This window comes from Delphinapterus leucas, chromosome 3 (genome assembly GCF_059928025.1).
Source record: "Delphinapterus leucas isolate spDelLeu-1000000601 "Yukka" chromosome 3, BTC_Dleu_Yukka2, whole genome shotgun sequence".
In the NCBI taxonomy this organism is placed as follows: domain Eukaryota; kingdom Metazoa; phylum Chordata; class Mammalia; order Artiodactyla; family Monodontidae; genus Delphinapterus; species Delphinapterus leucas.
In genome coordinates, this window is record NC_143131.1 from 123,582,250 (window position 1) to 123,604,034 (window position 21,785).

The following is a 21,785-nucleotide window of genomic DNA, read 5'->3' on the forward strand; positions in this document are numbered from 1 at the left end:
ATATTCCAATAAAGATCTATTTTTTTTTTAAAATGCATACACAAACCCAATGCATTTAAAGTTACAAAGTCTACAAAGTAACTAATCAGTACTCTTGGAAAGCACCATGGTCCAGAAAGGACTAAGGAACTGACGAGGAGACTAAGATACAACAACTAAATGTAATGTGGGATCCTGGATTGAATCCTAGACTGAAAAAAAAATCGTATTAGTAAACAAGTGCCAAAATTTGAATAATGTTTATAGGACAGTTAACACGGTACCAGTGTTAATTCCCTGATTTTAAAAATCATATAGTGGTTTGAGGAAGTTAAGGACACGAATTTTCTGTCTGTTTTTGCAACATTTCGTAAGTCGAATTATTTCTAAATGAAAAGTTAAGAAATAAATGAAAGTAAAATAAAGACAGTCTGGGAAACAGAATGAGGTTTAGAATCTAAGAGACCTCAGTTGAAGCCCACCTATGGGAGTCTCTGGCAAATTATCTCAGTCATTCACAGTTTTCTCATCTGTAAAATTAGAAAAACAAAAACAAAACAAAACAAAACAATCTACCTCAAAGAGTTGTTATAGGAATTCAAGGAAATAATTTTATGTAAAGTGTAACACCTGGCACCTTACTGGTTTTGCTACTAAAAAATGACTCAATATTTTTGAAAACTTACTTTCAAGACTTCAGTCTTTATCTTGTAACTTACTGTGGTATCGTATTAAGTATACTATTAGTGTCCATTTGCAATCCAGATATATTTAAATGATTACTCAAAAATTACTAAAAGATATTTCTTATTTTCCTAGACTAGTAAAACCTCACAAGCTCATGCTTTACCATTGCAGAATTTGTAGAAGATACGACAAGGACTCCTTGACACATCCCTGCCCACTAGCATTAAGGAAAGCGCCACACTGGAGAAGAGAATAGAGAGAATACTTACTTTTAAAAAAGGCAACAAACTCTAAGTACTCTAAAAGCTCTTACAGATTTATAATTAAAACATGAATCTTGCACCACACTGTATGTCTGTGATATGCCCCTGAGAAGGCACTTATCACAAAAATTAATTTATTTCCCTTTGTCCCCTTTGACAGTGAGCTCCTTGAGGCCAGGGCTATGTTTTATTTAGCTTTTCATCTCCCAGGGGCCAAACGATACACAGACCTATTGTGGATTTCTATTAGGAGACATATAATGAATGTTTAACTACTATACTTTGATAGTTAAAATTTTCCTATCTTTCAGGCACTGATTAAGCCACAACCTCTACTAGGTAACTCACTAAGTATGCTTTAATATTATTTAAATGACATTTTAAAAATAAGTCATAATTCGGGGCTTCCCTGGTGGCGCAGTGGTTGAGAGTCCGCCTGCCGATGCCGGGTACACAGGTTCGTGCCCCGGTCCGGGAAGATCCCACATGCCACGGAGCGGCAGGGCCCGTGAGCCATGGCCGCTGAGCCTGCGCGTCCGGAGCCTGTGCTCCGCAACGGGAGAGGCCACAACAGTGAGAGGCCCGTGTACCGCAAAAAAAAAAAAAAAAAAAAAAGTCATAATTCAAATACGCACCTTTATTCATGCTTACTCTCCCTTTAATTACTCCAAGTCAAAAAGATTTCCGCAGACTACTTCTCTCAGCTTTTTATTTTCAAGTTCATGGATTTACATGTCATAAATTATTTCTGTTAGTATTACTATAACGATTTTTAACAAGTACTTTAAAAGTACTTGTTTTAAACAAGTACTAAAGCACCTACTGTGTGGTGACATTAAACTATGTATATTGTACGCAACCGTGTGCATTATCCAACTTACTTTCTCCCAACAACTCCAGAAGACATGACTAATATTATGCAGATGATAAAACTGAGGCATAGAAAAATGAGCTGACTTGCCCAAACTCACACAGCTAGAAGCACCCCGACACCTGGCTGATGTCAGAGCCCACGCTCTTCCTGTCTTCACCTTCTTTCCGTTGCGCCTAATTTTCTAGTAGAATTGAGGATAGGAAGATAAAAGTGAAGAAAGACTATTATAGTGTGAACAAAAAGATAAATAACCATTATGCTAACCCAGGCCTATCATTTTCAAATCACTTATTTTGGAAATACGGGTCCACTCCCAATATTTCAGGAGCTCTGTAGGGAGAGATGTTCCACACATGTGTCAGATACGCAAGGAAGAAAAAATAGGATCAGAAATGGAAACATTATTAATTACCCAATCAACTTTCTACTCTAAATGGAAATAGCCATTCATAAATCCCCTTTCTGAGTTTAAGGGTAAACATTCAAACCATTTTGTTCACAACATCAAGCTCCTGGCTAGAATAAATAAAATCCGAGGCCACTGTGTTGAAGCAAAGAAATTATTTTAATCTGTCCCTTTGATTACAGTACCCAGAGTAAGGACATGTTACTGAATCCACACGGGCTTTGGTCTGAAATTACATAAGGCTAAATCCTGAAGACAGTATTTCACTCATTCATTCAATAAGGATTTGCTGAGTCCCTACTATGTTCCAGGATCTCTTTGGATACTTGAGATACATCAGGAACAGATGATAAAATCTCCACCCACGAAGCTTACACTCTATTCACACTGACTCTTTTACCTACAGCATAACAAGAAAATCAGCCTCAACAATTCTATGCTAAGAAAAACTGTAGCTTCTCTGGCCTCATTTAAGAATAAACAAGAAAAATCCAGGCCACATAATGGCCTTTTGTATGACTTTAAATTTCAGGTAGACAAAATTTAGGAAGTCTTTTCGGAAGAAATTTTTAGAAAATCTAGGAATCCAGCTCATGCAAGGCAAGCCCATTAAACGGACCCATGTTAGCTTCCAGAGATGAGTAAGCCTATCAGCTGCTATATCCATCTATGCAACAGTGTGTTCTCTTTGCAGATGGTTTTAAGTAAAACGAAGGAAACGGCTATAAACGATGAGAACTAGAAAGCTAAGAGTCATTCAAAGAAAGAAACCAAAACACACTGTCAAGAGCACTGACACTGTAGTTCATGGAAAGTACAGTTTAGCATCTTATGAATAAACCATTTTGGTTTTCACAGCACTCCTCCATGAAGAGTTCAACGAGAAACATTGCACTCCACGAACAAAGAGTATTGTGGTCTTTGCTTTCAAGGTGCCACTTAGCTTTGAAAGCATGTAGCTAATATTTTGCCTGTAGTATCCAACAGGCAGGTGTAAGAAGAGCAAACATTCCTCAGGTTTTAAAAATAGCAGGATATTATAACTTGGAAGGCAAGCCCTAACATACCAAAAGCCAGAGATCAGTAGACTCTATTTAAAATAGAACTTCCTCAGTGCTGTAGCACCTTCAAACATACCATTGTGCAAAATCAGATTAAATGCTTCCCAGAGATCCTATGATTGTCCCTTCTGCCAAGTGCTTTCCTTTGAACAAAAAAAAAATACAAAAAGACTTAAAGAAAAATAAAAGGTATTTTGCCAAAGGGATCATTCTTACTACCTTATGCTTTAAAAGAAACATATGCTTGTCAAACTGTTACACATCTGATCCTCACAACAATCCTGGGAGACTGGTGGGGTACACAGCATATCATTTCACAGATAAGAAATTAAGACAGTAGGGTTGTCTCATAAGGTTGTGCATGTTGCTCACTGCACAAGGTTTTCCAGTCAAGCAGGCCATTGGGCACCTAGAAGGAGGAGCACGTTTTTCTAACTTGCATAAGTAGCCCCATACACCTCCCACTAGCCCCATTTACTGTGAGCTTCTGGGTGTAGACCACCTAGATGATGCCCCTTTCTAATTTGCTCAAGGGCACAGTATAGGCTGGTGAAAACTGTTTCCCAAGGTCACCTCAAAACTGCTTTTAATGAAGGAAGCACAATGATTGGAATCCAGGTGTACTGACTTCCAGTTCATGGCTTTAAATAACGTAAGGTGGGGACCTCCCTGGCGGTCCAGTGGTTAAGACTCCTCGCTTCTACTGCAGGGGGCACAGGTTCGATCCCTGGTGAGGGAACTAAGATCCCGCATGCCGCGCAGCCAAAAAAGAAAAAGAGAGAGAGAAAAGAAAAGAAAAATGAATGAATAATGTAAAATAAGGTGAAAATTCTCAGAGCAACTGAATTTACCGACATCCTAGAGACAGTCACATAGCCCCATCCAGGGATCTCTGAAGGACTGCCTTGTGAATAGAAAGAATGCAAGTGTAATGTCCATAGAGATAACACTGTCCCACCCCTAGACCTTTTCTGCAAATGTTCTCCTCCACTTTCCCTAGCCTTACCTTCCAAAATGTCCTCCTCAGTTTTTACTTACTATGTGCCAGGCACTTTGCTAAGTATTGGATAAGAACTCTTCCAGGGCTTCCCTGGTGGCGCAGTGGTTGAGAGTCCGCCTGCCGATACGGGCGACGCGGGTTCGTGGCCCGGTCTGGGAACATCCCACATGCCGCGGAGCTGCTGGGCCCGTGAGCCATGGCCGCTGAGTCTGCGCGTCCGGAGCCTGTGCTCCGCAACGGGAGAGGCCACAACAGTGAAAGGCCCGCGTACCGCCAAAAAAAAAAAGAACTCTTCCAGATCCTAACTGAACCCAGCTAGAGAAGCGACCTCAGCTATAACACATGGCACCTAAAAACTGCCCACCTGAGCCCAGTCAACTCGTAGAAATGTGAGAATTAAAAGCTTTCCATCAAAAGCTTACCATTGGTTTAGGCCACTAAATCACTAGGGTGATCTGTTACACAGCAGATAACCAAAACAATGCATTTTCTCACCCTCGCACCTTCAAAGCTATACCTTAGACCAGGCACAACCGGTCGGAGATGAATAGACCCTGAGAGAAGACTGCAGGCAAAAGGAAACTGAGACTGGATAAAGAGCACACAAAGTAGAGTCTACAGCACTGTATTCCTTCAGTGTTTATCTGAGTGTCTATTATGTGCAAGGCACCACAGCCTGGTGATTCGGGGGTGTGAGCTTGGAGTCAGATGTGTTGAAATCCTGGCTCTCCCACTTGCTAGCTGTGGGAACTTGGAATCTGAACCGCAGTTTCTCCAGACCATGGAATGGAAGTCAATCATAACTACTTCCTGAAGCTGCTGGGAGGAGTAAAAACGATAACGTATGACAGCACTTCCTCCCCCGCCCCGCTGGCCTAGGAAACTCGTCTCACGTTTCAGCCATCACTTCACAAATGTCACTTTCTCGAAGAAGTCTTCCCTAATGCCACCCTCCGGGACTTCACAACACTGTGAACTTTCCCTGTGTAAATACACATCATCAGCTGGAGTTACGTGTTCACTTGTTAATCATTTATTAATGTCAGTCTCACCCACCAGAGACCATCAGCTCCATGAGAAGAGAGTCTGTCTGTGGTGCCCTACACCCAGCGCGGAGCCTGGCACACAAAGTGTCTCTAAACACCTGCTGAATGAAAGAAAAGCATTTAGCCCAGAAGCTTGACACATACCAAGTACTCTCTAAATGAGAGCTTGGCACTGTGCTACGTGCTTCTTCAGGAGTGAGACCTACCCCGAGGAAGGTTAGAGTCTAATGAGGGAAAAGACACATGCAGTAGTAACTACCCAACACTGCAGAAGACGGTCACTGAGGCCCAAAGTGTCCCTCCAGCTCTGACAAGGCAGAGATTGCCTCCTGATGAGGACAATCCAGAAAGGCTTTCCAAAGGGGCAGTGACACTGGAGAATCCACACTCCAAAGTGCCAGCCCTAAAACAAAAATGGGGTGTTGGCTTTTTCTCTTTAGGGCCCAGAAGCCTAGCCTAAGGCAAAGTCTACAGCACATCTGTAATTCATTTATTCATTCATTTATTCATTCATCATTCATCAGATTTGTACTGAGCACCTAGTAGGTACCAGGTACTACATACAGCAGATAATTAACAATATTAACCAGCTGACACTCCCCCGCCCAAAAGGCCTCCATGGCAACATCATGTTAACCAGGGTCCTACTCACTCCTTTGTGACCTGGGCCCCCAAGTGCATCCTCTAATGGAGGTCAGGTCTTATCACTTAAAAAAATCCATCTCCCGGCTTCCAGGTGGCACACCGGGAGCACTGCCGGTGGCAGCTGTCCAAGGCAAATTACAATTCTTGCAAATCTTCCTCAAGATCGTGAAAGCCGAAAGAAGATCTGATACAACACTCATCTGTGGACAAAAAATGTCACCTGCCATTTCAGTGAACAAACGATGTTGTGGCCATAAGTCCTTCAGCCTCTGCAGCCATCCCCAGCGGTGCACCCTGAGGGGATTCAGGACAGAGAAAAACAGGATACAGGTCCTAGATAGTTAAGGCACTTATCAAAGGAATTTCAATGAGCCCATACTCTTGCATTGTTCCATACACAGAAAAACACTAATTTCATTAACTTGAGATGTCCCGTTTTCTTTAATTAGCAGTAATCTTTGTATGGTCAACTATCCTTTTTTTTGTTTGAACTCCTATATATCCTGGCCCCTCCCTTACCTCCTCAGACCAGCCCCAAGGAGCTATCTCAGAGGCTGTATCCAGGCTTAAGTCCTCAGCAAGTCTGCCCGATAAAACATAATTCTCAACTTTTAGGTTGTGCATCTTTTTTAAGTGGACACATCTTAGATGCAGAAACTGAAGCCTGGAGAGAAAATGACCCTTGACCAAGGTCATCAAGTGAACTAACTAAAGGCAGAACCAGACTAGAAAGAAATTTCCCATTCTACTGTTACGAGCCACAGTCCCAGGAGCAGCCCTTGAGATAAAGAGGGCCACTGAATATTGAGGCTAGAGTGCACAGTTATAGTAGCACAAAGAACAACAATATATTTTAAAGAACTTAGCAAGCATCAGTCACTGTGATAAGCACTTTACGGGAATTATTTCACTTGAATCCTCACAACTCCTGAGTTGTTACTATTATTTTTCCCATTTTACATATTACAAAACTAAGGCATGGGGACTGCCCAAAGTCCCAAGCTGTTAATGAAAGAGAAAGTGGTGAGGTGGTAGATGACGGCTTCAACAGCCTCCACTAGCTTTGAAGGAGTCAATGATGTACTAGAGAGATCGAGAAGCCCTGTGCAGCCTCACCGGGGCTCCAGAACTTGGGTTCCCCGCGACTCTCCCTACAGCTGGGGCAGGGTGTGAACGTGTTGCCGCGCACGGAGCCTTTCCCTCATCCTGGTGGGGGAGCTCTCAAGGAAATCCACCCCCGCCCTCGCCCAGCACATCCCAGAGGCGAAACCCGCAGTTGGAAGGGGAGACCGACCGTGGGTGTGGACCTCCGAGCGGGCAGAGGGGTGCAGAGTGGAGGTGAGGGGAGCTGCGGGGGCCCGCTGCCCGGAGCGCATACCGCTGGGCCACCGGGGCAGCGCGTGAGAATGCGAGCCCCGGCCGAGACGGAGCGGGGGGAATACCTTTCGGAGGAAGCTGGCGACCACCTGCTCGAAGGGGTACTTGAACACCTCGTGCACGTCCACGGTGACCCCCATTCCGGCGCGCCTGCCACGCCTCCGCGAGCACACTGCTGCTGGAGCTCTGTATGTGCCGGGCCGCAGGCGTCCGCGCCAGGGTAGCCGAAGGGGCGTGGGAGGTTTTTTCTCCTCCTTCTTCAAACTTTCTAAACTTTATTGTCCAGAGAACCAGACAGTCGGTCACGCCCCCGCCCCCTTCCGCCAGCGTCCCGTCGGGCGGCGGGCGCGGGAGGTGCCGGGGCCCCTGGCGGTGTCGGCTGGAGGCGCCTGGAGCAGCCCGGCCCCGGCCCCGCCCTTCCCCGCGCCGGTCACGCCTCGTCCTGGCCACGCCACGCCCCCGACCACGCCTATGGACCCAAGTATACGCCCGGGAGCCGCGGCACAGTTCCTTGGAGGCTTGGACCTTGCCACTGGGGCTTTTGTCATCACCTCTCCTGGAGCCTTAAGCCGCTATGGGCAGCACTAAAAAAGAGTAATAATAAATACATAAACTACCCTCCCTCCAAGTTTAGGGATTGTAATATAACCCCCCTCGTGTTGCCGAGTCCTGTGTGACAAAGACCAACAACCGCATTACTCACACTACCCGGGCAGCTGCCTCTGAGGCTTTAGGTTGCATCTCAGGTACTTAAAAATTGCCTGTATCTGCATCTGACTCCGTAAGGAAATCCTACGCTCATGAAAGGTTAAACACCATGGAGCAAGCAAGTGAATCCATTAATCCAATAATTTATCCAACATGTTACTTCCTGAGCACCTACTATGTGCCAAGCACTGTGGTAGGCACTGGATTCCGCAGTAAGGAAAGCACAGTGCCTGCTGTCAGATGATTTAACACCCAATTAACAAAATAGAAAAAGAAGCAGGATAATAGGTCAAAGTTACAGGCGGCATGATTTTAGCTCGGATAAATAAGGGAGGTCTTTGAGGTGGTGGCCTTTTCATTTATAATTTTATAATCTCGCTTACACATAGTCATACTGGACTGGCAAAACCCTAGCCGTGGATAAATCCAGCTCTCCACTTACTCACTGCCTCACCCAAGCCACTGAAAGGGCCTGGAGGAAAACTATACACCCAGGCCTCTCTTTAGATTCATAACCACCAAACTCAAGGGGCCTTTTTAATGGTGCTTAGACAAAAACACTGCATTTCTCTAACCCACTTACTGTCCCAGGCTCCTCTCTCTTCAAACCTCCAACACCTCCCTCCCCAGCCTTATTCTCAGGTGATTACCTTGTTTCCTTTTTCCCTTAGTAAATAGGAAACATCTCTCTACCACACCTATCTACCCACCTGTCCAAATGCCCTGCCTTCTCTCCTGTTCTTGTGGACAAACTGTTGCCACTTAGCTGAGGGCCAATCTCTCCACTTATCCACCAAATCCAGGCATGGGCTGCAGATGGTTAACAAACAGCTCTCCTTTAAAAAACTAACCAAAACAAGGCCCTGATGTCTAATGGCTGCAATTTTTGTGGTGTAAATACTCCCACCACGGCCAATTTGAAATGACCAGCATGGTGTCATTTCCACCACCCACTCACGATAGACATAACTGCAAGAACACAGACCATGGTAAAGGTAGTAATGAAGTTAGGAAGGGAAGCTTTTTGGATATCTATTACCTTTTAAAATATTGTTTATTTAATAGTAAATTTATATAATTTAATATTTAATTACAGTTGTGTTTAACAACCAGCTGATGAGGTTCAGAACACAGTATCCCAAAACATGCACCTTAGCATATAGGATATTTTAAGCTGAAGGAGTCTGAGAAAACAGCAGAAGCAGGAAGATCTCTCTGGCTGTCCCCCACCCTTCTCCCCTGAAGCAGGTCAGACCCTCTTCTAACAGGTGCCCCTCTATACCCGGAGGAAAGAAGCATCTCCAGGATGAAGGATCACCAGGAAGAATCCGAACAAACAGGCCTTGCCAAGTTTCCCCCAGTTTGCTATACTTACCTCGTACCCTTTGTCCTATCATACTTCTCCACAACTGCCCACTCTTTATCAAACCTAGAATAAAAACACTTAGGTTTAACCATTTCTTCAGGTCTTCATTTCCTGATGAAGGCTCCCATGTCACTTATAAAACTTACAGTAAGTAAATGTGTATGCTTTTCTCCTGTCAATCTGTCTTTGTCAGTTTAGTTTTCACATCTAGCCAGGGACCCTAAGAGGGTCAAGGAAAACTTTTTCCTCCCCTACACAGCTCTACCACATCCGTAAAAGTTCTTTGTCCTCTTTCTGGTTCAAGGACATCTCAAGCCATAACCACTCCCTCTTTTTTGAATCATCAGTTTTGCCTCTACTGGATCATTACAACCGGCATACAAGTACACTGTGATTTCTTCCATCTTAAAAAAAAATCTACTCTTAACCCCATATCTTCTTCTAGCTCTATTTCAACTCTCTGCTCCATTTTTTTCCTGAAATCTCTTGAACCCATTCCAGCCAGTTCAGGCCCCTGGCACTCCACCGAACTTACTGCTGTCAGGGTCACCAAGGACCAAATTGCTAAACCCAGTAGTTAATTCTTAATCCCCACCTTACTAAACCTATGGGCTGCATTACCTTGAAATACTGAATGAGAAGTGGGGTGGAGAGTTAGGCACCAAAGCCATTACATGTTGAATGTATGTATAAAGCAACTCTACTATATCACCAACCCATCCTTACAGGAAAAGAACAAACACCAATGTCCCTGGGGAATTACACAGGCCTACAAAGGAGAGATAATTTACTTGTGGAGTTGATGGTGTCTCTAATCTGCCTCTGCAACCAGACAGCAGCTGGATACTGGGTGTGAAAGAGAAGCTCCCACCAGACTGGACCCTGTGCCCACGCTCCACCCGGACCACCGATTTCTTCCAGAATGTATCCTTGGACAGCTGCTCACCCACTCCTGATTAACCAGCCACAAAAGGCCAAGGTTGTGTCCTGAAAGATTAAAGGACCCAGCACCTGTTGGCTCTACTTGGGCTGGCTGGCCAACTGCCTTGTGTAAGAACAAACACTACCTGCCCGTTCCAAGGACATCAGAGCACTCTGAAGCTGAAAAGGGGTGCCAGGCTTGACAAGGGAGGCCACCTCCAAGCAGTCTTGTGGCTCAGAATCACAGCCAGTTTGCACAACTTACTCACTGTGTCCCAAGGAAGAGAAAGGGGCTGTGAAACAAATTTCCTTTGCTTTGAAATTGAGTGGCTTAACCAGTCAGGGACTTGAGTTTGGAAATTTGGGGGCCAACCTCACAAGTTCATGACCTTATTTGACCTTTAAGATACCAGACTCATCTTTGTATCTTCAAGGCAAGGCCCAGTAGAAGAACATCCAATACATTTGGGTGGAAAGAATGGATGATTGGCCCTTTATAAATACTGTGAGATTTAAGTGGATGGAGAGCTTCAGCCCTGACCTTCTCTCCTTGCCCTCTCACCTCTGTGCCGTTCTCACCCTCTTCATACTGACCGTCTCTCTCTCACTGATCTTGTTTTTTTTAATAGGGTTTTGTTTTTTGTTTTTTGTTTTTTGTTTTTTTGTGGTATGCGGGCCTCTCACTGTTGTGGCCTCTCCCATTGCGGAGCACACGCTCCGGATGCACAGGCTCAGCGGCCATGGCTCACGGGCCCAGCCGCTCTCCGGCATGTGGGATCTTCCCGGACCGGGGCAGGAACCCGTGTCCCCTGCATCGGCAGGCGGACTCTCAACTACTGCGCCACCAGGCAAGCCCTCACCGATCTTTTTTATCCAGTCTTGTAATTGTCTGTTTATATGAATTCTCCATTGAACTGTGAGGTTGTCCAGACTGGAAAGAACTGTGTCTTATTCACTCTTCCCTATTCAGTGCTGAGTAGGAAAAACCTCAGTCCGCCTCTTGTGTTTCTTTTATTCTCACATAACTACCACACTCACACTTCTGACACTAGATGCGTAGGGGTTTCCCTCACATCAGGCAATTCTGTGACACCTGGGTGTCACACTGGGTGTCCTCCAATTTAACACAATTCTGACACGATCTATCTGGAGATAGCTTCAGACCCCAAGGATAAGGGCTCACTCCCACAAGACTGCCCCTCCCTCCAGATGTCAAGCCCATGTCAAGGTGATTACCTGATGGGCTATAAATCAGAGGTTCCCATGGTTCAATTAATTTGCTAGACCAGCTTCCAGAACTCAGGGAAACAGTTTACTTACTGTTTACCGGTTTATTATAAAAGGATATGACAAAGGTTAGAGATGAACATCCAGATGGAAGAGTTGCATAGGACTAGGTAGGAAGGGGCATCGAGCTTCCATTCCCTCTCCGGCCATCCCACTCCCCCAGCACTTCCACATGTTCAGCAACCTGGAAGCTCTCCAAGCCCCATACTTTGGGGATTTTTATGAAGGCTTCATCACACATAGGCAGGATCAATCATTAACTCCACTTCCAGCCCATTTCCTGTCTCTGGAGCATGGGGGATGCGGCTGAAAATTCCAAGTTTCTAATCCTGGTTTGGTCTTTCTGGTGATCAGCCTCCATTCAGCAGCCTAGCCAGAGTTGCCTCATTAGAACAAAAGACACTCCTATCACCCAGAAATTTCCAGGGGATTTAGGAGCTTGGTGTCAGGAACAGAGTCAAAGACCAAATATTAGAAAAAAATATGCTCCTAGTGCTTTTATCACTTAGGATATGACAAGGGTTTTAGGAGCTCTGTGCCAGGAGGAGTTTAAGAGGTGGGAGAGGGGAGTGAAGGGGGGAGGGGGGCAGAGACCAATATATATTTTTTCTATTATTCTACAAGTGCCTAGCACATAGTATATATTGAATAAATTCATGAATGTACTTAACATAGAACATGACCTTGAGCGAGTTCCTTCCCGCCCCTGCACCTCAGTTTCACTATCAACAAAATGACCACATGGGCCAATTTTATCTCTAAATTCCCTTCTAGCTCCCTGAGATTTCAGATATGGACAAGAGACTCAGGGCAGGCAACATGGATACAAGGGCACAAAGCAGAAATCTGCAGGGAAAACAAGGCAAAATCTCAGAACAAGTTCACAATGTCAGGGTAAGTTAGACCCATGGCATCATTGAACCAGACTTCTCTTCCCCCCATTGACTAAGGATGACACTGAGGAGACAGAGTGTATTGTCAGGTCACTCAGAATAGCGGTTCTCTTGCTCTCTGTACATCCCCTGCTTTAACTACACCTACTCACATGACTGACCTTCCCTCTAAATCATAGAGCCTAATTGGTAAATGCCTACATACTTGCCCCTAGCCCCAACTAGTGACTGTTCCAATCTTTAGATCAGAACTATCTCCACTATGATAATTTATCAAAGGGGTGTGTCCCTCTGCTGGTTTCCCTGGTAACCTGACTTCAATTCCCTCTGCAACTGGTAACACATACACATTCCTCCCCAGCCAAAGACTTCTGCCATGCCCTGTCCTCCATCTACAGACGGTGGGGTGACAGTGGGGTGTAGCTCCAGGTCCTTGCTTTAGACGTGTAAGCTCTCCCATCCATTAAACCGGTGATGTCTCTGTCCCTGACCCAGGGCTCTTTCTTCAGTCTTAAGTCTGGGCAAGTAAAGGGCTTGCAGGCCTGAGGGGTGCAGCTCAACACAAAGGAAGTTCAAGAATTTTAATCAGGCAGAGAAGAAACGTTCCAGGGCAAGGAGCCAGCTGGTCATCATACCATCCACGTGTTATAGAGAACCTAGAAGGTATTCAGTTTCCAACGCAGAGCAAAACAAATATGTAAAATATCTGGTATTACACAAGTATGTGTGCTAAGGAGAAAAAGTGGAGAAGAAGGATGATAAATGGGGGCAGGGCAGAAGGGAAGACTTCCCAGACAAAGTGACATTTAAGTAGAAGATTTGAAAGAAGAGAGGGAGCAAGTCATGTTCATACTTGAAGGATGATCATTCCAGGCAGAGGGAGTAGCAAGTTCAAAGGCCCTAAGACAGCGCTCCTTTGCCTGGTGTATTTGAGAACTGAGGCCAGTGTGGCTGGAGCAGAGTCCTGGGAGAAAAGGTCAAAAAAGTAATAAGGATGTAGGTCACATAGAGTCTTCTAGGCCATTGGTGAAGATTTTGGCTTTATCTCTGTGTGAAATGGGAAGTTACTGAAAACTTTGAGCTGGGGAGGGACATGGTAGGAACTATTGCTATCATGAAAATCCTGGTGGGTAAATTTTTATCAGCATGTTTCATTGCTTTTTTAGAACAGAGTCCTTGAAGGGTAGTTACAGGGTAAAAAGATAGGACTTTTGTTTGAGGACAATTTTAACCCTGTCAACATCTTGATCTTAGACTTCCAGCCACCAGAACTGTAAGGAAATAAATTTCTTTCTTTCTTTTTCTTGGCCATGCCACACAGCCTGTGGGATCTTAGTTCCCTGACCAGGGATTGAACCCGGGCCCTCGGCAGTGAGAGCACAGAGTCCTAACCCTGGACCTCCAGGGAATTCTCAGGAAATAAATTTATATTGTCTGAGCCATGCAGTCTGTAGTACTTTGTTATGGCAACCCCAACAAACTAACACATCATCTTAATTTGCTCATCTGTTAAAATTCTCTTTCCAAATAAGGTATTCACAGGTACTGGGCATTAGGACTTCAATACCTTTTAGAGGACAAAGGTATCAACCCACAACACCAGACGCAAACAAGCAGAGATCAAAGATGAAAAGAGAGGCTGGTGGAACCAGATTTCAAGGTCTGGTCCCTGAACCCCATGAGCTGCCGTTTCCTGCAGCTCCTTGGGTTTTCTGAGTTTCTCCAGAATCCTTCTAGTAAATCGCCTTTTCTGCTTAACTTAATTTGAGTTTTCTAACACTTTCAGCTGAGACTCCTGCCTAATATAATGTGGGAGAAAAATTTAGCTGTTATGAGTTCATATGCCAGGAAAAAAAGAAAAGAGAAAAGAACCCCTTATTGCCTGCCAGGCCTTATTCCATCTGCAAATCAACCCAACTCTTGATACCTTTGAAAGTTGAGCTGCCTTTCACATTTATATTTTCAACTCTCTCTTTTTACTTTTTCCACCTTGATTGTTTAGAAATCCACTGAGAATTTTATTCATTTTGTTTGGTAAAACTGCATCCTTTAAGGCCAATTTACCTCATGATGTTCGTACAAAAGGGGAAATTTTCTTTGTAACAGTGGTAGCAATTAATGGCATGAATTTTAAAAGAATCTAAGATATTTCCTGTCTGAGAAGACCAATTTTAAAAGAGTGATCTCACACCAGACTGAAAACCAGAAATTACGGAAGGGCAGTTGTGGTCATAATACAGGGAACAATAATAATAAGACAAAAGGCACACAGAGAGAATTTCAAAAGAAGTGTAACTTAGAAAGCTAAGGGGTAACATGTTCAGCCTCAATGAGAATAAGTTTACCAAGTCTTTTCCCTTCCCACCTATCTTTCTAGGGCAAGAAGGTGTGAGCAGTAAGGAACTGGAGGGCTGGAACTGTTGGAGGGGAAAGAGGCAACCATGAAGAGCCCCAGAGCAAAAGAAGAGTGAGTTTAGGGACAAACAACAAACTTAAGACAACTTAACTTTGCCTTGAGTTAGTTATTACTTTTCTCAAAGGACTATCTGATAGATGAGATCAGGCAGAAATGTGAATGTCATCAGTCAATGACGTACAGGAGGATTGGGGGTGCTTTGGGAGATACAACCACCGATAGTGAAGAATGCAAGATTAGGCAAAGAGATAATCTAACCCAAAATATGGTTCCAACTGAGTCTCAGCCAACCCTATAGGAAGAGAAGCTCTGGTTCTGGGTGAGTCCCACTGAGGCGAGGGGCTAGGGGAGGCAATTCCCTTGCAGTGCAGGACAATTCCCAGTGAGGAGCACGGCTTTGGGTTGGGGGTTGGAGGAAGCATAGGTCCTGAAGAGGGGATCCGGGTAGAGTACCACATCCATTATCATTCCTATCCACAGTTTACAGATGAATAAACTGAAGCTTGCAGAGGTTAACTCATCCGAAGGGAGCAGAATCCAGTCTCCCCCAATTTTTCTCTGCAGAGGTGTAAACTAATAGACACAAAGTCACTGGAAGAAAACTGGAATGATTTGAAGGCAGAACACAAAAGAGCGTTTAGATTAAAGGCATTCATAATTCCGAAGAAAGAATAAGCCAATCAAAAGAGGTATTGGTGACTCATGAAAGCATGAAAAAATAAAATTCGAGGTAAACATAAATATTAGAGAAAGTACCCCTAGAAATAGACGATTCATGCAAGGACTTTGAATAATTCTTTCCTCTTTGGAAAAAAATATTCTTTTCTTAGAACGGTCACATCAAGATTAACTTAAGCCATCAAGCAACGGCCTTTGTTTGCTCACCAAGAAGACTGATCTTACCAGTAAGAGCATACCTAATTAACGTGGTAGTAATGTCTCAGAATAAAGCGGCTCCTGACTTTGCTTTTAGCTCCCCAAAAGCTTAAATGACTATTGTAGATGATATTATGCAGTGGTTGTGTGTACTTGGTTACCCCAAGTCTACCCCTAAAATATGGATGCTGTCTTAGTTAGAGATGAGATAAAAGAGATGCTGAGCATGCAAGTCAAAGGGTTAATTCCAGGGATGTAACACATTTACCAATGTCACATGTACCTAACATTATTCTTACTTGTGACCAGGCATTAGACTTGCTTTTCTTTCTTTTTTTTTTTTTTTTTTACTATAGTTGTTACCATTGTCATTACATATGATGACTTGGAGGCTAGGCCGGGCTGTTTTTTCTGCATGAAGCAACATTCCAGTGAGGCTCTCAGTGTCTCTCTGGGACAACCGATTAAACAACAGTTTAAGGATGGGGAGGTCATTCTGAGTCTTCCTAAGATGCTAACGAGTCCATCAACAACTGCTTCCCTAAGCTCAGAGCTAGAATGAAGAGGGAGCTTAAATGGCAATTTCTCTGGGCGCAAACCTTAGAAGATTGACTCATCTACCATGACGTACGATACCAACCAGCCAAAAGATGCCCCATGACCTGGGAATGAATGAGGAACATCACAACTTATAATTAATCAACGATGGGGCTCCAGAAGGAAGGGTCAATCCAGACCTCCCCTCTAGCACTACTGGGACTAGATGGAACCCATGGTTATATTGCTAAGGGAAAAGGCAATTAAACAAGAAAGAACTGGTCATGCTAGTTCCTGGGACAAGCGTTTCTAGGACGCAGGAGGCTTATGTAAGGTGAATAAATCATTCTTCCTGGGTCTATTCACTACCCAGCCTTTCTGCTAGTATTTATTAAGCACCTTCTGTGCAGCTGGCACAGAACGTGTTAGAACATAAAGAAAAGGAAGATACAGTTCCCCCTTCGAAGGGTAGGCTGGGAATTGTTGGTCGTTTACTCTGCTTTCATCCTGCCCTCTGTCTTCAGGATAGAACCCTGTTTTTCTTCAGGTGTTCACTCGACCCCTAGCTTCAGTGGTGGGCCTTACTGGCCTAGGAAAGATCTTCATTACCACTGATTGGCAGTAGAATGGGCATCTGACCCAGTCTGGACCTGTGAGACATAAAGAGAGCTTTACTGGGGCCACAGCCTTGGTTTGATGCCATCCCTGTGATGACAGGAAAAAACAGATAGGAAATTCTAGGCCTTTTTTTCTTTTTTTTTTTTTTTTTTGCCACACCGCACAGCTTGTGGGATCTTAGTTCCCTGACCAGAGATTGAACCCATGCCCCCTGCAATGGAAGCGTGGAGTTCTAACCACTGGACTGCCAGGGAATTCCCAGTCTTTTTTTTTTTTTTAATCTCGGCCTTACAGTGAACACTATGGAACCCCTCACCAATTACCCCCAATTACACCACACTATTTTCATTGCCCCATACATGGGCTAACAAATCCACTTTGTAGTCCAAGCCAGTCTGAGCTGGCTTCTCTTACTTGCAACCTAGAGAATCCTAATTGGTAAAAAGCTGACAGTCCAAATTTAGCTCCCTTGGAGCGGTATTTTCTAAAAGCAAACCATAGGATAAAGTACTTTGCTGGAACTCAATTGCGTATTTCTCAAAGATGGGACTGGGTCTTACGTTTCTTTGTATCTCTGGCACCCTGCAAACACTAAGTGCTGAATCTTTCATGCAATTCAGATAAGGTGATGTATAAATAAGTTCTCTGATAGAGGAAATTGCTATTCAAATAAAATAATAAAGGAACTAAAGCATGAATACAAGCTTTTCGTAATAATAGGTAACATTTCTTGGGCACTTAATATGAGTCAGGCACTGTTCTTTGTGTAATTGCTGTGAGTAATTTGCATGTGTTAACTTATCTCATCCTCACCACAATAGCCAGGAACTGTTATATCCACAGTTTACAGACAAAGAAGGTGAGGGCCAACACACCTACTCAGATACTTATAAGAAAGTTTACTTAAGATGAAAATTCTCAGTAGTTAACTAGTGACTAATAAAAAGAAAACCTTAAACTCTCCATACTTCAACCAATAGGACTTACCTAAGCCAGTTCATAACAGGATTGTGTTTCATCTTCTTGACAGGATGAGAGGTTGAAAAATATAGATTTGCTTAGTTTTTTACAACACTTTAATATGCTATGTTGATTTATAGATTCTTGGAAACCCTTTTTTTTCATTTTGCTGCAGTCTAAAAGTTATTGTAGAAGCATTTGATAATCCATGCTATTAGTGCAATCTGTTAGCTGTACTGTCTTACTAAAATGCAACTTCTTGGACTTCCCTGGTGGCGCAGTGGTTAAGAATCCGCCTGCCAATGCAGGGGACACGGGTTCGATCCCTGGTCCAGGAAGATCGCACGTGCTGCAGAGCAACTAAGCCTGTGTGCCACAACTACTGAGCCCGCACGCCGAGAACCCGTGCTCCGCAACAAGAGAAGCCACTGCGATGAGAAGCCCGCGCACCGCAACGAAGAGTAGCCCCTGCTTGCCACAACTGGAGAAAGCCCTTGCACAGCAACGAAGACCCAACGCAGCCAAAAATAAATAAATAAATAAAAATTTTTTAAAAAACTGCATCTCCTTGTTAACCTAGACATACCAGGCCATGTATCTTTGAGCCAAAATCCCCAAAATTCTGTTCCATGTCTTTATCTTAAAATCTGTAAGTATCCAGTGGGTAGTGTTTGCTGTTATTTCTTTCAATAAATATTTTTTGGGGAGCCATCACATACGGGCAGTTTTCCAGACACTGAGGAAACATCAATAAACCAAAGAGATATACAGTTGACCCTTGAACAACACAGGTTTGAATTGCATGGGTCCACTTATAGGTGGATTTTTTCCAATAAATATCTATATTTTCATTTTACAGATCTTTAAATCAGCTAAATATGGGGGGAAGTTTGTGTTCTATTAGAGATCACAGTATGAGGAATCAAAAAAGTTAGGGCTTGAGTTCTGAGTGGTGAAAAATAAAAGATAAAGCATTCCAGTGAACAACTCATGTGAAGGGAAGAAACTGAATTGGAGGTTGAAAATGGGGAAGATGTGTTTTGAGGTTACTTCAGTGATCCAGGTAGGAGGTGATGTTGACTGGACTATGGTGATGGTATGGAATATGGAAAAGAATGGAGAGATTCAAAATATATTTTAGAGATAGAAAATGATAGGAAATAATTTTTCTCTGCTAAGACCCCTTGCTTTCTCATTTTGACTTTATGCTTAACAGCCCAGGGGCAGCATTAAAGAATTAATGAACTGAGAGCTAGAAGACCCCACATCTGAGGTTAAGTCAGTTAAGTAGGATGTGACTTTGGACAAGTCCTTTGCCTTTTCAGACCTTCACTTCTCATCTCTATAAAACAAGGGGGGAGTCAGGGTATCTCTACTTTTTCCTTTAAGCACTGTCATTCTATGGAGCCTGAACAGAGGAAACTACCATATCAAAATATTTGAATGGGATAAGTGTCCCCAACTCAATTAAGGAAATAAAGAATGAAAACTCAGAAGATTTTGCCATAGTATAGTCGCTTTGTGAATAGTGAAGGTAAAATAACACCCAGTGGCATAAGAAGGGCTGGAACCTTGTGATTATGATTTCATAATGATAGTTTATTTAACACAAGTATCTGAAAAATGACCCAGATGGCATATGTGCTACATTGTCAATATGACTCACTCTGATTTGGATTCAGACAGACTCTTCTACGTTAAATGTGTTCCTCCAAATGCAACAAATAAATTGAGATGCAGGGAAGGTACCCAAGAAATATTGGACAAGGTGAACTTCACAGGCACTTTATCGTAACACTGTTCACTATAGCAGCATTTCCCAAAAGTTGTACTTAGATGCTTTAACTCGATACATGGACAAACATGTATTTTTAGTAGTTATTTCCCCTGACTTTGTGTTTTATTTACAGAAATATCCATTAGCTTAATGTTCCCTGGCCCCTCTCTGCTCCCTTACTCATTCCTGCCTGATTGGTGAGTTTGGAGAAAAAACTAAGTATGGTAGCTCAGTCTTTCTCTCCTTACTGTTTGAATCTGTCTCCTTCAGGGAGGACAACTTCTGTGCTGTCCTTGGCTGTGAGGAAAATGGGGCCACACTGCAGGTCAAGCCTGTCAGTGGATGTGTCTGTCCAAGCCTGGGGTCCACTCTAAGGGAGCCCATACTCATCGAGCTCCTAAGCAACACCCCCAGTGCAGCCTTTATTAGTAATGAACCTCATATTTTGAGCTCTTTTTTCCTGATTTTTGTCTACCTTTCAGATGGTGCTAAACTTGAGTGAGAAAGATGACATTTATTGAGTCGCCTCAAATTCCAACACTCACATCCATCTTAATAGATACTGGAAAAAATATATGGCCCATTAATGAAACCTTATATTTCCACAGATATTATTGCCTAATATGAATATCATTCTTTTAAGGGGGTCACTTTAATGTTGATTAAACAAAAATATTAAGAAAACAATAATATAAATGATATAAACTTAGCAAATTTGTAGAAAAAAATGTAGGAATTATGTGACTGACAGAAGTTTGGGAATTATTGTACCAAAGAGCAGAATGTGATATAAAGCATGTCTTGGTTCCATTCAGGAGCTTCATCAGACCAAAAAGATTGTCAATTCAGGAGAAAGGCTTGTACTTGATGAAACCTTATATAATACAAGAAAAGTATGGAATAGCAATACCGTAAGTTAAATTGGAAATACCAGTGTGAAATAATAACCTTAATAAGTATGTTTTCAGCTCTCAGTGACCCAGTAGCAACAGCAATGCATTCTTGCTCCCCACACATTTCCATGTGCATCCCCAGAGCCCAGCTCCTGGTCTTTAGAATTATTTCCTATTAAAAGAAAACAGAATCCTTTGGAAGGTAGCTAATTTCATGATTTATGATGGAAAAAAAAAATTTCAGAACATCTCTCCAACATCCTATTGTTGCCAAAAAAGCAAGAGAGTTTTCAAGAATATTAGGGGCAGTGTATAAAGGATAAAGGAGTCAACATAAAGAGCCCCCCAGTGACCATACGGTGACAGTTTTTTAAATAAAATTACTATTATACAAATAGAGCAGATATAACACACACACACACACACAAGTCAAATGTTTGCCCAGGTCAAAAAATAGAACTTTGCCACCTATTCCATAAGCTCCTACCATGAGCCTCATTCTGATCACACCCCCTTCCCCTTCCTCATATCCTCACTTTTATAACAATAACTTTCTTGTTTCTTGTTTTTTTGATTTTATCACCCAAATGTGCATCCTTAAACACTATAGTTTACTCTTGCCCATTTAAAAGAAGATGCATCTCTTAGGATGAAGTTACAATTTGAGCATCAAAAGCACCGTCACCATCATCATCACCATCACCATCACCATCATAGTCATCATCATGGTTTACAGGACAAGATGAGTTTTGTGAAAGACCATGAATTCAAAATGACTCAAAATAGAAAAGTTATTATGGAGTTTGCCTGAAAGATTACTGTAATAGAATGTAGTGACTATAATAGATCATGTTTATTTTTCATTGATTTTAATAATTAAGAGGGTTTGATATTTCTTCTATGAATCTTGTATGTTTATAAAGCACAGTCATATGTCTACTTTATCTGTTTAGAATAAACACTGGACAGTGTAAGTCAAATAGCCCCAGAAAATGTAGATGCCAAGAACAAGAAGGACTATTCAGTTTGGGTGGGCACCCACAATAACCAACCAGAAAGGGGGTTCCACAGTGTTTGCCAGATGACCTACAGAGGAACACTAACTACACAGACTTAATCTCTCAACCCCTAGGAGATTAAATCTCAATGCTAATAAGGGAGATGTAACTTTTTAATGCTAAGAGACAAAAATCAA

At 43.0% G+C, this 21,785-nt stretch overlaps 1 protein-coding gene across 6 annotated transcripts in view; it reads right to left on the reverse strand.

The window, feature by feature from the left end:
* Positions 1-7,704, reverse strand: part of PRELID2 (PRELI domain containing 2) — a 99,956-nt gene extending 92,252 nt beyond the window's left edge. For 2 of the 6 annotated variants that reach the window (XR_016392784.1, XM_089909455.1), the window contains exons 1-2: positions 3,347-7,397; positions 1,901-1,984 (exon numbers count right to left, since the gene is read on the reverse strand). Coding sequence is in view for 2 of the 6 variants with exons in the window: in XM_089909455.1 (XP_089765581.1) it covers positions 1,901-1,984; positions 3,347-3,349 (87 nt within the window). In the remaining 4 variants the exon portion in view is untranslated. The other 4 variants (XR_016392785.1, XR_016392786.1, XR_016392787.1 and 1 more) reach the window with 4 other exon arrangements.
* Positions 7,705-21,785: the final 14,081 nt, after the last annotated feature.